Below are 18,122 nucleotides of genomic sequence, written 5' to 3'. Positions count from 1 at the left end.
GGTGGAGGAGTGGATGTAAACAGGGAGAAATATAAGGGAAAAACAGAAAAGTAGAGGATACATGAGGTCAAAGGGAAAAGAAGGAATGGAGAAAAGAGAGGACTCAGATAAGAGACAAGGAGAATGGAAACTAAAGAGGGTGGAGGAGAGGCTTTGGTAAAGGGGAGTTGGGGGAAACATGGAGACTATGGGAAGTAAGGAGAGGGGAAGAAATGTAAAGAATGGAGGAGAGGAAAACAGGGGAGCAGTGAGGAAAGTGTAGACGAGTGCAGAGGAATAGGTGTGTGTCATCGTAGAGTGATCACACACAGCCCTCATCCATCACAGACCCAACAGGAGGGAAGCCCTGCTGTCTGATCGTCCACTCCACTGCTACTAGCTGAGAGACACAAGGACACAAAGAGAGACAGAGAGGAAGAGAGAGGCCCAGCAAACAATCAGGAAGAGAGTTTTCAAAATTGTATCTGTAAACATTTTTAAAGACTTGGAACTTGGATCACCGCAATATCTGAATGAATAGTTTTTACATCCTGCCATTAATTTGACATTTAACATGACACATTCAAATCAAATCACGATGCAGAAAACCAAGTAAAGAGGTGTATGGTATTTCAGTGTTGTCCAGAAGAGAGCAGCATAGCCCTACCAACACGTCTTTCAGTTTACATGAGTTGTTTTTTTTGTTTTCAAGAGGAAGATGTATAATCCATACTAAAATGAAAACAACCAACTGTCCAATTACAAGAGAATGTTTGCGACACTACTAGTGGTGTGTGTGTGTGTGTGTGTGTGTGTGTGTCAGTGAGAGAGAGAGAGAGAGAGTGAGAGAGAGAGAGAGAGACAGTCTAGTCTGCATGTCGAGGCTTGTAGCCAGTCCCCTTAGAATCACATTGCGCCATCTACACTCACAAAAAAGCACACACACCTCTCCGCCTCATGTTGTAGGCACTGAGGTCACATGGCAATGAACAGGTTCACATTTTAAGTAAGCAGTGTGTTGGTGGAGAGACCAATAAACGCAAATGAGAATAACAAATCTGACAACAAATTAAAATGGATCAAACTAGTTTGAATGAGAATTGTGAGAATTTAAATGTGTGTGTGTGTGTGTTTGAGAGAGTGCTGGAGTGGATGTAGATGAGTTTTCTCAGTGCTGTGGGGGAATGGGTTGTGGTTGGCTGGCCTGACTGCAGACCGCTCTGTGGAAAAGAATGACTTTTTAAATTACCCATACATCACTGTCACCGCAGCACAGACTCGGGCGACAGTGCTGCGATCGCATGCACACACACGTACACACCTCATCTCGCTCCCCCTCCTCACCCAACAAACTCAATCCCATGTTTACAGCCATGCAAACACACAGCTTTGCAATACAAACCTGAACACACTTTGTATTAACGCGCAGAAATGCAAAATGTGGAAACATGAACACTCTAATACTGGAGCAACCTCTGTCAAAATAGACAACTGATTTATAGACTAAATACACACAAACACATGCACATCTAAGTCATAAGAGTGTAATCGCAGAACCATTAGCAGCTGGGGAGTCTTTCTCCACACTTCTCTCTTTTCCTTTCTGCTTGGTATTCTCCACCTCCTCCTCCTCCTCCAACGAGCTGGATCTTAACTAAGCAGGTAATTAAACTGCTCATGGCTTATAAAGCAGATGTGTCCGCAGTGAAACACTGAGACATTGCACCGATGAAGGCTAGCAGGGGTCACAGATTGTCAACACTTCGATGTCGCCTTCGTTATCTCTTTGGTTCTTCCTCTCAACTCAAGTTGTAATTAGAACCTCAGGAGATGTGGAACGTAGCCGAACACCCGCCCTGTGAACATGCAAATGCATACACCCATATGAACTGCACACACTGCTATCTGAGCAGACATTCTGAGCAGACATTTTAAACATTCTAAGGGTTTGAGTGATTGCTACGGTTGAGGCGAAGGATTGGGAAATGATAGAGGAGCAAAGTAGGGTTGCTACACAGGCACTGGCCGTGATGCTGGAGGGCTGGTTGATGCCTTACAAATACTGCCTCCCCAAACAAGTACAGGAAACACACTATAAACTGTTACATCAGATGTATCCCTCTAATCTGATTTACAGATGTGGATAGCTACTGTTCCACTGCCATTCTCCTTCTGCATCAGATCCTGTTATGCTTCCATTTTTGATTACCTAACATGACGGTTAGGGGCCTCGTGCTTAGGACAAGCAGTAGGAAGGCTGCAGGCCCTTACTTAATCTCAGCCACCACCCTGAAATGGTGAGTAGCTGGGCTGGCTCCTATTCTAACTCTGATTTTTAAAGGTAGTATATACAAGATTGGGAGTATTTTGATTACCTCACAACGGCTCTCAACATGGCGACGGCTGAGCTGACGCCTTGCAGCTAACAATGCTGACAACGTAACTAATAGCTACAGCAAAAGTGCTGAGAGAGCTAACAGTGTTTACCTGAGGGGGAACCTGAGGGTGGGTGCAGAGCAGCAGCCATTAGCCAGCCAGTGGGGCACTCTTACATGCACTTACATGCACTAAAAGCAGGTGGTTATAGTCAACAACAAGTTATTCAAGTCTCTGGTTGAGCACTGATAAAAACCCATCGGAGACTGTTTTGTCTCCACTACTTAACTCACTTTACACAAATTACTTTATTTCCCACTCCCAGTCTGTTAAGTAGTTTGAGTTTGCCAGTGATATCACTTTGGTTTGACCCACCTATCCTCCCCTTCCCTTCACATTATGTGCACTTTCTCACTATTAAAAACACATCAGTTGCTCTGACCTGAGTCTAGTAATGATGCAGATGGTAATGATGCAGATGGGTTTGCATTAAAGTAAGTTGAAAGCCTGGTGCATATACAGACGCTAGAGGGGGCATCGGTGTGTTGGTACCAGACACCGTGGGGCACTGACCAAGCCGCTGTACTACGCGTTGGGAGTGAGAACAGGTCGTGGCGGCAGAGAGGGTTTTTTAGGGGAGGTAGAGCTGGGTGTCGTCAGCATACAGGTCAAAACGGAGGCCTCAGCAATGGCAAATCTGACCAAGCAGTAGTGTGTACATGATGAAGAGGAAACCAAGTAATAAACCCTAAGGGGCATAGTGGGTGATGGGCTCTGGGGGATATACAGTTGTTTGTGGATTTGAAATGGCGTCTCTCATTTCTCGCATTTCTCATTTGTGTGAGGAGAAGAGTGAAACATTCTTGATCTCTAACATCAATGGTTATTAGGATAGTGGCAAAACTTTCCTGAAGATACAGATGATCTTTTTACCATCCAGGTTTGCAAGCATTTCCTCACGCAGCAACATTCTCTGTAATTTCTCTTTTATTTTTTTCTTAATTTTCTGTAAATAAAGGAAGTCAACTCGAGAATGTTCTCAACCATCACTTACCAGGGGTGCTAAATGACGAATCCCACTTGATTATCACTTGGAGCCGTGTGGCCGATTGTTCATTATTAGCATAGTTAACGTAGCCTGAACACTACATAAGGTCTCTAGAGATTCCAATAAAAAAAGGCTGGAAGAGGAAGAAGAGCTTCAGCAGTAGTGAAATTAAGGTACTGTTAGCATTGGAGCAACAATTGGTTGACTGTGAAAACAAGATGTTTTATTGTTATCTTGGTAACAGTCCTCTCCGTGTGAGTCTCAGTCAGTCCCAGTAGACAGGAACTCACAACAAACCTGAATCCACTAACATTTCATGCATATGGGTGGACTGCTTCCTGTCGCATGAACAGCAACGGTGATCTCGTCTCATAGATTAAACATCAGCCTTGAACCGAGGCAGGGAAGAAATGGAATGCTTCCTCTGTCAGGTTGCATGATGGACAGCTGTGGAGGAAATGTATTTTAACTACAGGAACGAAAAAGCCCTCAGGTGTTTACATCTTAGATATGTACTGAGATGGGGTGCAATACTTCAAACTTGGTTTGAGTAGCTGATCAGCTTTTATTAAAATTAAAAATTAAAATAATGAATTTAAGAATAAGTTTTTTCTTTCTCATCAACAAATCCCAGCAATGAATTGATCCAACTAAATAAGAACTGTGTAAACACTGTCAACCACAATAATGTGTGTATAAAGAAAAAACTATACCAGTGCAAAAGAAGTTTAATAAGATGGAGGCTGGGTACGCACTATATTGTTTAGAAAGGGTTGTACCACTGTGAAATCAGAGTTGGACTGCCCAGTGGGACAATGTCACGGTCTGTCTCTGTGCCCAGAGGCCCTTGGACTTTTTGTCAAGACTTCTTGCATTGTATCTCTTCAGAAGCTTATATTAGTTCTGATTTGGCAAGAGGCTTTTGGTTTATAGGTTTTGTTTTTTTGTTATGTTCCTTGTTTCAGTCATTCGTTTATTGGTTATATCACTCAGATACATATCACGTTTGGTTTTACTTCCCACCTTAGTGATTGTCTGCCCCACCCTGATGTGTTCCACCTGTGTATAATCATCCTACTCTCCTTGTGTGATTAGTCTGTGTGGTTCGTGTCATTGTCAGTAAAACGTCTCTCCTTGTGAAAAGAAGTCCAGCCTGTTACTAGTGTTAGTTTCCCAGTGTTTAAGTGTTTCTGGTTTGTTTTTTGGGGGATTTCTCTCTGTTGCCTAACTGCTCTGTATCCCGTAACTTTGCTTTGTTATCGTTAAACCTTTGAACACCACCTGCTGCCGCCTCATCAGTGTTTACTGCGTTTGGGTCAAAACCTGCAAGTCCATAATTGTGACATCATGGACATAGTGGGATCGCACATTAAAGTCTGTGAGTCTTAAAAGGCAGACATATATTCATCTTGTGTAAAGGTATTGTAGGAGAGGCAAAATCCTATGCTGTCTGACCTTTCAAGTTACCAAAACGAAGGTTTTACAATACATAACAGAAAGAAGTTCAAGTAATCATTTTTGGCAACATGGAGTTGTTTCTTTCCAGTGTTCAGGAATCAGGTCTGCTCAATAAGGTTAGCATTAGCCCTCTGAGACCCGTGAGATCGCTGGCGATCCTGCCTGACATTACTGTCTTTAAGAGGCTGTATCGGGCTTCGCATCGGTCCCTTGACCTCTCTTGGAAATCCTTGTGGATCCAATGAGCTAAATTATATTCATGTCTGATGACGCCACTGTTTAAAATGACCTCTAGGATAATCGCAGCCTCATGAAACTTTACAACTACAAACTAAAGACTTCAGGCATTTAGATGATGTGTCTTCTCTATGTATATTGACAATAAGTGGATTTCTGAGCAGTTTCAAGAACAGAAGCTCTCATCATCCAATTGCCAATAAAGTTAGAAGAAATTTCCAAATGTCAAAAGTTTTAGATACCAAATCACAGCACAACTTTTTCTATGATGTTCCTCAAGGTCTTTGTGTTTTAATGTGATATTTTTCAGTGATATTTCATCATTTCATCAATTCGAGTGATCAAAATGGTTACATTTAGGGCCAAGTCTGTATGACAAATGGGATCAACCCAAAAATTGTAACATGGAAATGGCCATCATATACTTGCATCATACTGTTGTAAGCTCTTAGAAACGTTCACAATTTTAATTAAATTTTTGATTTATGACTAGAAGAAATTGACACACACTCCTAAACCGCAGCTCAAATAAATCTTCAGGTGCCCAGCTCAGTGTGGCCTATACTCTTGACCCGCTATCTTCCATAAAGATCCACCAGTCCTCCTAAAAGACAAATGGGTCGAAAATATTTGACCAAAGTAAATCAAAAATACAATGCTCTGTCTTCATGTTTCTCATGGGTTTCAATGGAGAACTACAGTTGGTGTCAGGTCTTTGCCACGAGAATGAAGTCTGGTTTACTATCAGTAGAGCCAATAAAAAAAAATCAGTCTAGTTCAAGATGCTATTTAATTCTGGGCTGTGTAGAAACAGAGGATAAACCTGTTTATTTTGAGTACAAACATAATGTGAGCCTAATAACTGTTACTCTTAATACATTTCTCTCCAATGAGGCTGGCAGTTATACTGCACCTCATTCCCTGTGTGACTGTTGAGTGAGATGGCAAAAACCATCTCAGGTTTCATTACAGTACACTTTGAATAAAATGCTCTGAAGATATGGGATCATACTAATCCATGTGAGAGAAAAAAAATGTTATTTGCTGTCTGCATTTGTTCGATGTTTTATGATTCCAAAACAACATTTAAATATTAAACAGATTACTTAGATAGATAGATAGATAGAAAGAGATACTTTATTCATCCCGCAAGGGGAAATTTGTTCGCTACAGCAGCAAAAAATATACTGAAGCAATCAAAGAAAAAAATATATATTAAGTATAAAAATGCAGAATATATACAATAAAAATAGCAGAGTAAAAAATATGAAATATAAAAAATGCACAGTATATACAATGAAATAAATTAGCATTAAATTAACTAACTAAACAGTAGTGCATAGATTGACCAGCAGCAAACAGACAACAGTGTAGCGGTGTTATAGTTTTGTGGATGATCTGGCCAGAGGTGATATATTATAAAGTCTTATTGCAGTGGGCAGGAATCTTCTCCTGTATCGGTCCTTGTGACAGCGGAGCTGAATCAGTCTGTTGGAGAAAGTGCTCCGCTGTCCCTGCAGTAAGTGGTGGAGAGGGTGGTCCGGGTTATCCAATATGGATAATAGTTTCTTCAGTGTCCTCCTCTCCACCACCTCTTCCAGATTGTCCAGTTTGCAGCCAATGATGGAGCCGGCCTTCTTAACTAGTTTATTAAGTCTGTTGGTATCTCCGGCTACAATGCTGCTCCCCCAGCAGACTACGGAGAAGTACAGTGCACTGACCACAACAGACTGATAGAACATCTCCAACATCTTGCTGGACACGTTGAAGGATCGAAGTTTCCTCAAGAAGAAGAGTCGACTCCTCCCCTTCTTGTACACAGTGTTGATGTTGGTCTTCCAGTTCAGTCTGCTGTCAATGGAGACACCCAGATACTTGTACTCTTCCACCATGTTAGACTTACTTATACACAATGATTTGTGCCTACATGTTTTTAAAGAGCCTTCTTATACAAAGACAAGCCTGTTTTGTATTGATCCTCATATTAACTTTGCTTACCAAAAGAATATGAACATATGGCACATTTAAAGTAGTAAAGATTTGTCATTGTGTTGAGTAATGTTTAATACATGCTGTGTGAACATCTGCATTAAATTGATAATTTCATATTCAGCCAGCTATGGGTAAGTGTTGTCCTTGTCTGAGAGGTAAAAAGAGTGAACCAGAGAGAACTTAGTAGTTGGAGATTTGGAAGGAATATACTGAGAACAGATAATACTTTACTGATGGCCTGAATCTCCGTACTGATTCATGGAGTGCAGTCTCCACCTGCTGGTCCTTAGAAAGTATTGTTGGTCTGACTTGTTTCTGACTTGCATGTGCCTGATGGATTTAGAATGTTCTCACAAGTCTTGGTTGAGAGACAGATGGTACAGATGAATTGACTCTGTAGTCTCATAAAGTGGTTTGGCAACAAGTAAGTTGAGCGGAATATCACAATGAGTTTCATCCATAAGATCACTTTCTGATCCATCTTTCTAGCCAAAGATTTCAGCTGGTGAATGAAGAAGTCCTCCCGGTAATTGACCAGTTCCTCAGATATGAACACTAAAAAAGGCAATTTGGTTACCCTGGTGGTATAATTGCAATGTAGCAAGTAGCCTCTTCAGGCTGATCTTGACTGAGAAGAATGTCCAAAACCTGAAAGTCAATTTAAATAAATGTTGAGAAAAATCTCATGTGGATAGGTAACTTTATGCATGCATGAGTCCCTGTATTGTCCCGTCAGTCACAATTTTGAGTAGCAGACTATTTTTTTATGCTGCAAGCAGCATGAACAACTTTTATAATTTCAATAAACATTTCAGATTGATGGCAAAGCAACTTTCAGACAGTTGGTGAACAGAACAAGAAGTCACTACTATTAATATTAATTGTGTTACATATAGCTGGATTAGAAGCTATGAATGATTGTGTTTCCGATGGCATCAAAGGGCAAGTCGGTGTTTGGTCTCAGCAGCTCAGATTCTGCAGGGTCCCCGCCAGCCGTATCCCCCCTGCAGCAGCTGCAGTCTCGATCAGCTTCTGTCCTGAATATGGCTGAATATCTGAGTCAGTCAAAACACTTAGAAATAAGGTTGAAAATTGGCAAATCTCCCTGTAAATCCATTATCATGAGGGTCCTGCGGTATTATGTAATCTTGTGCAACCTGTCTCATTGAGAGGCCCTGTCTCAAAATCTAGTTCTATATTGTGCTCATATGTGCCTATAACCAAACAAATCCATGAACTATGAACTGAAATGCAGAAATATGGCAGCAAGAACAAGAATTTCATGCAGGGTCCCTAAACAGGTTAATCAGGCCACGGTACATACCGGCCAAGAGATCCATTGTATTGACCCTCTGGTCAGCCTGTGTAGCGCACTGAAATATGTCATTGTTGGAATGCTGTTAAGCATTCCAACTATTGTTATCCTGTTTCTCTTTATTGTTGGAATGCTGTTAAGCATTCCAACTATTGTTCTTCAAATCTTTATACTTCTTCTTATTTTTATAATAATTGTTGGAATGCTGTTAAGCATTCCAACTATTGTTCTTCAAATCTTTATTGTTGGAATGCTGTTAAGCATTCCAACTATAGTTATCCTGTTTCTTTATTGTTGGAATGCTGTTAAGCATTCCAACTATTGTTCTTCAAATCTTTATACTTCTTCTTATTGTTGGAATGCTGTTAAGCATTCCAACAATTGTTATCCTGTTTCTCTTTATTGTTGGAATGCTGTTAAGCATTCCAACAACTATTGTTATCCTGTTTCTTTATTGTTGGAATGCTGTTAAGCATTCCAACTATTGTTCTTCAAATCTTTATACTTCTTCTTATTGTTGGAATGCTGTTAAGCATTCCAACTATTGTTCTTCAAATCTTTATTAAAATAGATATAACTATTGTTCTTCAAATCTTTATTAAAATAGATATCCAATTTAAAAAAAATTGCAAAAAGCTTAATATTTCAAAAAGTTGAAAGATTACAAATATGAAGTCATATGTAACTGAAAGTATGAGAAGGCTTTGAAAGTTGAAGAAGTTTAACAGGATTTGAAGATTTTCTCCATAGAGATCCCATTCAAAAGAAAATTGCAAATAGCTTAATATTTCAAAAAGTTAAAAGATTACAAATATGAAAAGTCAAAGCACCCCTCTCCTGAAAGAGCTGAACATTTTGATATTCGAACGGTTTCTGTGGCTTAAAAAATGTCAGCAGTAGTGATATTTGTAGTATTAGTAGTACTAGAAGTTGTAGTTGTAGTACAAGTATCATTAGTAGTAGAAGTATTAGTATTTAGAAGAAGTAGTAGTAGTAATAGCTGTAGTAGTGGTCGTAGTATTTAATATAACAGTAGTAGTATAAGTAGTAGTAGTAGTAATAGTAATGGCAGTATTTGAAGTAGCAGTAATAGCAGTAGTAGTAGTACTAGTAGCAGTCGTACTAATAGCTGTAGTAGTATTAGTACTGGTAGTAGCATAAATAGCAGTTGTAGTATAAGTAATAGTAGTAGTGGTAGTAATAGCAGTAGTGGTAGTAATAATATTGATGGTAGCAGTAGTAATCGTAGCAACAGCAAAAGTTGTAGTAGAAGTAGTAGTAGTAGCAGCAGTAGTAGTAATACTAGAAATATTAGCAGCAATAGTAGTAGTTGTCGCAGTATTAGTAAGAGCATTCATTACTTTAAAAAAAGCCTAATTTTCAGCTTAATGTTTAAATACAGTTAATCCATGAGGCTTTTATTTTGAAAGGGTGGGGCTGGGTGGGGGAGAGAGGGGGAGAGGAGACATAATCATAATGTTTGACACATAAACAGAGGTTCTTTTTCAAACTTCGTTTCGGTGTTTCACTATGGGGAATCGCCTCGGCGTGACCAACTATGGAAGCTCCAATGACACCACGTCTGTCAGTGACAGACAGGTCGGCTGTGGGAGGGCCCCGCCCCGCCCCTACCTATTATTACAGCCGGCTGCCTCCTCGCAAATCATTTCTCGCTTTCTTCCCGTGAAGAAACTATAGCTCCCTCAGCGCATCTAGGCTAGCTTGGATTGCTGCTCGACAGTTCACAGACGATCCGTTAGGAATCCGTCGCCGAACGCAGCTCCGGGCTTCAGTCGGGAGTGTGCTGAGTAAGTACTTCGGAGAAGTATAATTAAAACGTTACACAGAATATTTCGAGCAGTGTCCGCGTCAAGGCGAGCTGTTCCCCGACTACCCGGTATCTGTTACCGGTGTGGTCGGTGACTGTGTGACAGTATTTGCGGTGGCTAACGCGTTACGGCGAGCACCAGAGTTCGGTTAGCATTAGCTTGGTAGCCGAGCGGAGTACCCGGAGTTCAGCTAACGTGTCACGGCGAGCGAACTCCTTCGATAAGCTATTCACCCGGGCTAAACCCCGTGTGCTAGCACAATTGGCCGACAGGCTAACGCATTTCGGCGCGCCCTGTACGGCTGATTGTTTACGTATTTCCCTCCCTTTCCAGTCACCATGTGCACTGTGCGTCAATGCCAGAGAAGACCCTGGAAAGGAGATTGAGAGTGGTGGTATCCAACAAACAGGACCCGGTCCTGTCAGGAACCACCACAAAAGACACCCATCTGCCGCGAGCTCCTTCGAGCTGGGCGGACATGATGGATGCTGAATGCAGGGAAATACCTCCACTTTTCGAGGGGCTCCTCGATGTGGAGCCGGGCTGTGAGGACGCAGAGGGCGATGCCAACTCTGACTTCCTCGAAATGGATGATACGGAGGAGGAGGAGGATGACTCCACTTTTCCTCTCCAACAGCCCAGACCCCCTAGTGCATCCGACGCTGTTTCCCCGATGGACAGCGACTTATACGAGGTCTGCAAACGGGCCGCGTCCAAGTTGGGCATACTATGGCCAGCAGCCCAGGATGCTACAGGGGGGGAGAGAGACCTGTATGACGGTAAGAGGCTCCCACCAGCCCAGCCGCCATCAAAACAACTTCTGCCGGCAGTACCCGCTTGTATGAAAGAAATGAGCAGGTCCTGGTCCAGCCCGTTGAAGAGTAAGCTTCCCACGAGGGGCTACTCAAAGCTGGAAGTCGAGGGGAAGGAGGGACTGGGGCTGGCTGAGCCCCCAGCAGTGGAGCCTTCAGTGGCTTATCACCTCCACCCAAACCGGCGCTCTCTCTCCGCTTCCTCAAACATCTCTCTGCCAAATAAAACAGATCGCCTCACCGCCTCCGTTTTCCAGAGAGTGTATAAATATGCGGCGCAGTCTGTGTGCTCGCTAAATGCTTTGACTCTGCTATCTGCATACCAGGCAGAAATCCTGGAGCAGATGGGCGGTCAGCTGGACACAGGGGCACCTAACCCAACCCTATGGGATGAGATTTGTGTTGTTAACGATCTCATCCTACGCTTATCACGGGGTGCAGTGCAAGGCTGCGGTCGTGTAATGGGCCTGGCAGTCTCAGGTGAGAGAGCCCTGTGGCTAAATCTCTCAGGCCTCGGGGATGCTCAGAAGGCAGAGGTCATGGATGCGGCATATGACCCAGCCAAAGGTCTGTTTGGTCCAGCTCTTGAAAAGATGAGAGAGACCAGCACCCTCAGAAAACAAGAAGGCGAGGCCTTTGACCTCTGCTTGCCTCGGAAACACATCCCTCGCGCTCCACAGACACAGAGGGCGGGCTCTGCGGCTACAGCCACAGCAACGAGGTGGAGACAGGAGGGTGCCAGACCGTATAGACAGGCAGCTGGTCAGCAGACTAAACAGCAGCCTCGGTCAGACAACCCCAAACCATGGGGCAAACACTCCTTTGCTGCAGTGGCAGCAAGAAACCGCCCTCCCCACCCTGGGGATGGCAAGAAGAAGCGTACGACCTAACCAGCCTTGCTTCTCCCTCTCCTCCTCCATCCAAGAAAAGGAAGGAGATGAAGGTGAAACAGAAACCCCGAGTTCATGTTTCAGGAGGGGAGGAGCCTCAGAGGCGAAGGGCAGTACAGTGTCACCAAGCACTTCTACCCAGTTCAGCAAACAAAGAAATAAAATTAGCATTTTTGCAGCCAGGCCAAGAGCCAAGGGCAAAATGCTCCCCCAAAAACGAAATAAAAACAAAACCATGTCATGGCCCCATAATTCCCGCAGGGGGAGCTCACGCTCCTCCGAGGGAAGGCCGCTCCCTTCAGGTAAGGGAGGTGACGTCACCGCAGGGTGTGTGCAGCCCACTCGCTGTCCGGGCGGATCAGTGGCGCGCATGCGCAGTGCACCCCTGGGTTTTGTCCACTATTTCTAGGGGGTACAGACTACAATTCGGTACGAAACCACCCAGATTCAACGGGGTGTTGGTTTCAGTAGCCGAGGGGGATTCAGCTCACGTCCTGGAGGACGAAGTAGCATCCCTGTTAAACAAACGAGCGATCAGGGCTGTCCCGAACGAGGAAGCTCAGCGAGGCTTTTACTCTCGTTACTTCCTCATCCCGAAGAAGGGGGGCTCATCCCTCCGCCCCATTTTAGATCTCCGTGTGTTAAACAAACACCTACGCAAATACACGTTCAGGATGTTAACACACAGAGGGCTCTGTCGCTCGATTCGTCCGGGGGATTGGTTTGTAACAATCGATCTCTCGGATGCTTATTTCCACATCGCCATTTATCCCGCACACCGGAGGTTTCTCAGGTTTGCCTATCAGGGCAGAGCCTACGAGTACTTAGCCATCCCGTTCGGGCTTTCATTAGCCCCGAGGGTGTTCAGCAAGTGTGTGGAGGCGGCGCTGTCTCCGTTGAGGAACAGCGGCATCAGAATATTCTCGTACATAGACGACTACCTAATTTGCTCCCACTCACAGGAGCAGGCAGTCAGAGATTCCGCCACGGTGATAAAACATCTCACGGATCTGGGGTTCAATATAAATTGGAAAAAGAGTCGGATAGAACCCACGCAATGTACAGAATACCTGGGTCTCAAAATAAACTCGCTCTCTTATCGCGTCACGCTGACAGAGGCGAGAGTATTGTCCCTAACTCATTGTCTATCCCTATTCCGACTGTGGAAAGCCGTGTCGTTCAGACTATGCCTTCGCCTTCTCGGCTTAATGGCGTCAGTGATATCTGTGGTACAGTTGGGGCTCCTGAAGATGAGAGCTTTTCAGCGCTGGGTCGCGGCGTTACGCCTGTGCCCTCGCCGTCACCTCAGCCGCAGAGTGAAAATATCACCAGCGTGCGTAGTCGCGCTCCGCCCGTGGGGGGACTCTACGGCTCTCACATCAGGGGTTCCCCTGGGGACAGTGTCATCCAGGGTAACCTTGACAACGGATGCCTCCCTCTCTGGGTGGGGAGCGGTTTTTCTCCCTGTCGGACGTGAATGCACCCCTGGGGGTGGATGCGCTGGCCCACTCCTGGCCAAACGTGCTGCTTTATGCATTCCCCCCTCTCAGCCTGATCTCCCCCACTTTAACCAGGGTGAGAGAACAGGGCTTGTCACTAATCCTGATAGCCCCACGGTGGCCGTCCAAGCATTGGGTAGCAGAAATAATACAGCTTCTAGCGGACGAGCCGTGGCCCCTCCCCATACGCAGGGACCTTCTGTCCCAGGCGGGCGGGGAGATCTACCACCCTCACCCAGACCGGATAGCTCTCTGGGCTTGGCCCGTGAGAGGTGGAACTTGAGCGCAGCAGGCCTGCCTGCACGGGTCATTGACACCATTCAGATGGCCAGAGACGCGTCCACTCGCTCTCTTTACAGTGGTAAATGGCGGGTCTTTGAGGAGTGGTGCCAGCTGAGGCACACCATTCCGTTTCAGTGTTCAGTGGTGGACCTGCTGGGTTTCTTGCAAGAATTAGTGGATAAGGGTAGAGCCTTTTCTACTATTAAAGTTTATTTAGCGGCTATCTCAGCCTGTCATGTAGGCTTTGGGGAGAAACCTGCGGGGCAGCATCCTTTAGTATGTCGTTTCATGAAAGGTGCACGCCGTAAACTCCCCGTTTCCAGGCCACTGGTTCCTCTGTGGGATCTCTTGCTGGTGTTGGAGGCTCTCTCTCAACACCCATTTGAGCCTATGGAGACGGTGGGTATGAAGTTTATTTCACTTAAAACAGTGTTGCTCTTAGCTTTAACCATGGCAAAGCGTGTGAGTGACTTGCACGCTTTATCCACTCGCCCTTCCTGCTTGCAGTTCGCTCCAGGGCGGACTAAGGTCTGTATGCGGCCCAACCCGGCTTTTGTGCCTAAGGTGGTGGAGCCGACCTACAGCTGTCCCACGGTGGAGCTTTCAGCTTTTCACCCACCTCCATTCTCCTCAGAGGAGGAACAAAGGCTTAACACGTTATGCCCGGTACGAGCACTACATGTGTACGTGAGTAGATCGGCAGGTTTCAGGAAAGGGGATCAGCTGTTTGTGTCCTGGGCCTCTCCCCACAAGGGCAAGCCACTGTCCCGCCAGAGGCTGTCCCACTGGATTGTAGAGGCGATATCTCTAGCCTATAGTTGTAGGGGTTTGCAGCCCCCACAAGGTTTGAGGGCTCATTCCACTAGGGGTATGGCCACTTCATGGGCCCTGTTCAAGGGTGTTTCAGTGAAAGATATTTGCGCCGCAGCGAGCTGGGCGACGCCGCACACTTTTGTAAGGTTTTACAGGCTCGATGTCTCGTGGCCTTCCTTGGCACAGGCTGTGTTGGAGGCAAACGTGCCAGAGTCCCTGTGATAGTCATTACCAGGCTGACAATAATTGGCTTCGGGTAGTGTCATGCAATCCGGGAGTGGGCTATATCCCCATAGTGAAACACCGAAACGAAGTTTGAAAAAGAACTTTGGGTTACTTAACGTAAACCCTGGTTCTTTGATAACAGAGTGAGGTGTTTCACCGTCACAGCCCTCCTTGCATTTACACGGAAAAGAAATCGGTCTAGAATGATTTGCGAGGAGGCAGCCGGCTGTAATAATAGGTAGGGGCGGGGCGGGGCCCTCCCACAGCCGACCTGTCTGTCACTGACAGACGTGGTGTCATTGGAGCTTCCATAGTTGGTCACGCCGAGGCGATTCCCCATAGTGAAACACCTCACTCTGTTATCAAAGAACCAGGGTTTACGTTAAGTAACCCAAAGTTATTAAATGACAGGCTTCATCACAAGCATTTCAGTTAGAATTCACTCTGTGGGGCTTTTATTTTGAAATGGGGTGTGGGGGGGGGGGGGGGGAGAAGGGGAGAGGAGATGGAATCATAATGTTAGATAAACATAAACAGGTTATTAAATGACAGGCTTCATCACAAGCATTTAAGTTAGAATTAATTTTGTGGGGCCTTTACTTTAAAATGGGGTGTGTGTGTGGGGGGGGAGTCCTCTTAAAATCTCTAAGACCTGAATGACTGTATGAGAGAGAGACACAGACAGAGAGAGAGAGAGAGAGAGAGAGAGAGTGACTCTGATTTCTCTGGCAATCTTTCTCATTTGGAGATTATCCTATGTTTTATCATTTACAGCTTACATGACTATTGTCCTGCTCTGCCATGTCTTTCCTCGTCTCTCCCTCTTGTGTCGCGGTGTGTGTAAATGTCACTCGAATCAGGAAACTTATCAGAATACCCATATTTGATTGGCTGAGCTGCATCACGTATATCTCTAAATCATGTGTGTCTCTCTCTCTCCCTCTCTCTCTGTGTCTCTCTCTCATACAGTCATTCAGGTTCTTAGAGATCTTTAGAGGATCCCCCCCCCCCCCCACACACACACACCATTTTAAAATAAAAGCCCCACAGAATGATTTCTAACTGAAATGCTTATGATGAAGCCTGACATTTAATAACCTGTTTGTGTTTATCTAACATTATGAGTCCATCTCTCCCCCCCCCCCCCCCCCCCCCCCACTTCAAAATAAAAGCCCCACAGAGTGAATTCTAACTGAAATGCTTGTGATGAAGCCTGTCATTTAATAACCTCTGTTTATGTGTCAAACATTATGATTATGTCTCCCCCCCCCCCACCCAGCCCCACCCTTTCAAAATAAAAGCCCCATGGATTAACTGTATGTAAACATTAAGCTCAAAATTAGACTTTTTCAAATACTGCCATTACTATTACTACTACTGTTATATTATATACTACGACCACTACTACAGCTATTACTACTACTACTTCTAAATACCAATACTTCTTCTACTAATGATACTTCTACTACATCTACAACTTCTAGTACTACTACTACAAATATCACTACTGCTGACATTTTTTAAGCCACAGAAACCATTCGAATATCAAAATGTTCAGCTCTTTCAGGAGAGGGGTGATATGACTTTTCATATTTGTAATCTTTAAATTCTTTGAAATATTAAGCTATTTGCAATTTTCTTTTGAATGGGATCTCTATGGAGAAAATCTTCAAATCCTGTTAAACTTCTTCAACTTTCAAAGCCTTCTTCTTCTCATACTTTCAGCTACATATGACTTCATATTTGTAATCTTTCAACTTTTTGAATTATTAAGCTTTTTGCAATTGTTTTTAAATTGGATATCTATTTTCAGCAATGTTTTTGAGATTCATTTCAGCTTTCAGCATTCCAACGCATTTTCAGCAGGAAATGCATTTTCTAGTTGTTGGAATGCTGTTAAGCATTCCAACTATTGTTATCCTGTTTCTCTTTATTGTTGGAATGCTGTTAAGCATTCCAACTATTGTTATCCTGTTTCTCTTTATTGTTGGAATGCTGTTAAGCATTCCAACTATTGTTCTTCGAATCTTTATTCTTCTTTTTATTGTTGGAATGCTGTTAAGCATTCCAACTATTGTTATCCTGTTTCTTTATTTTATTTTTTTTATATTTCTTCCGTACGCTTTTTGAAACTCTTCTGCTCCTTCATATTTTAAGCTACAGAAACCGTTCAACTATCAAAGATTTGTGTTTTGCCACTGTGTCCACAATCTTCACTCTTCATGCATAATTTCTGGATGTAGAAGTAGCTAATCTTGTCCTTGTCGTAGACAAATGACTGTGGAATCCCACAGATTTACACATTTGACACAGAAGCCTGTAATTGAGAGGAAAACCAACTTTCTGCTCCATAGAGACCAATGTTAAATTTTGCTTCAAAAACATCTTCCACAGAACACGGTACCCCATTTCTAAATCGCCAGTTCAGCCACATTTTTTACACTACAGACACAATTTTTACAGGATCTGTTCTTCAACTCATCCTTCCTCTCATTTATTAATATCGGAGCAATAGGAGCTACGGTTATGGGAGTTTTGAGGATTTGTTTGAGAGGTGTTTCCCTGTTTAATCTCCATGAAAAGGCTGCAAGGACACAGGTGTTTCTGATTAAGCTCATTAGTGATGTTGATAAACACAGACTCACAGACACACACATGCTCCTCTATCTCTCTCTCTCTCTCTCTCTCTCTCTCTCTCTCTCTCTCTCTCTCTCTCTCTCTCTCTCTCTGTGTGTGTCTCTCATACAGTCATTCAGGTCTTACAGCTTTTTACAGGACTCCCCTCCCCCCACTCCATTTTAAAATAAAAGCCCCACAGAATGAATTCTAACTTAAATGCTTGTGATGAAGCCTGTCATTTAATAACCTGTTTATGTTTATCTAACATTATGATTATGTGTCCTCCCCCCCCGCCCACACCCCATTTCAAAATAAAAGCCCCAAAGAGTGAATTCTAACTGAAATGCTTATGATGAAGCCTGTCATTTAATAACCTGTTTGTGTTTATCTAACATTATGAGTCCATCTCCTCTCCCCTTCTCTCCCCCCCCCCCCCACACCCCATTTCAAAATAAAAGCCCCACAGAGTGAATTCTAACTGAAATGCTTATGATGAAGCCTGTCATTTAATAACCTGTTTGTGTTAATCTAACATTATGAGTCCATCTCCTCTCCCCTTCTCTCCCCCCCCCCCCCCCACACCCCATTTCAAAATAAAAGCCCCACAGAGTGAATTATAACTGAAATGCTTGTGATGAAGCCTGTCATTTAATAACCTGTTTGTGTTAATCTAACAATATGAGTCCATCTCCTCTCCCCTTCCCCCCCCCCACACCCCATTTCAAAATAAAAGCCCCACAGAGTGAAG

The 18,122-nt window shown here is 44.0% G+C and overlaps 1 protein-coding gene across 1 annotated transcript; it reads left to right on the top strand.

Annotated features, from left to right (window-relative positions):
• The first annotated feature begins 10,589 nt into the window (after positions 1-10,589).
• Positions 10,590-14,752, top strand: LOC142951249 (uncharacterized). The gene is made up of 2 exons (XM_076092742.1): positions 10,590-11,925; positions 12,198-14,752. The coding sequence occupies exons 1-2, from the start codon at positions 10,590-10,592 to the stop codon at positions 14,750-14,752; spliced, it is 3,891 nt and encodes a 1,296-aa protein (XP_075948857.1).
• The last annotated feature ends 3,370 nt before the right edge of the window (positions 14,753-18,122 follow it).

The sequence above is a fragment of the Anarhichas minor genome, unplaced genomic scaffold (assembly GCF_050575085.1).
Source record: "Anarhichas minor isolate MPS153535 unplaced genomic scaffold, ASM5057508v1 ptg000017l, whole genome shotgun sequence".
Classification (NCBI taxonomy): Eukaryota; Metazoa; Chordata; class Actinopteri; order Perciformes; family Anarhichadidae; genus Anarhichas; species Anarhichas minor.
Note: the sequence above shows the minus strand (reverse complement) of the source record. Positions and strands in the feature narration are given on the sequence as shown.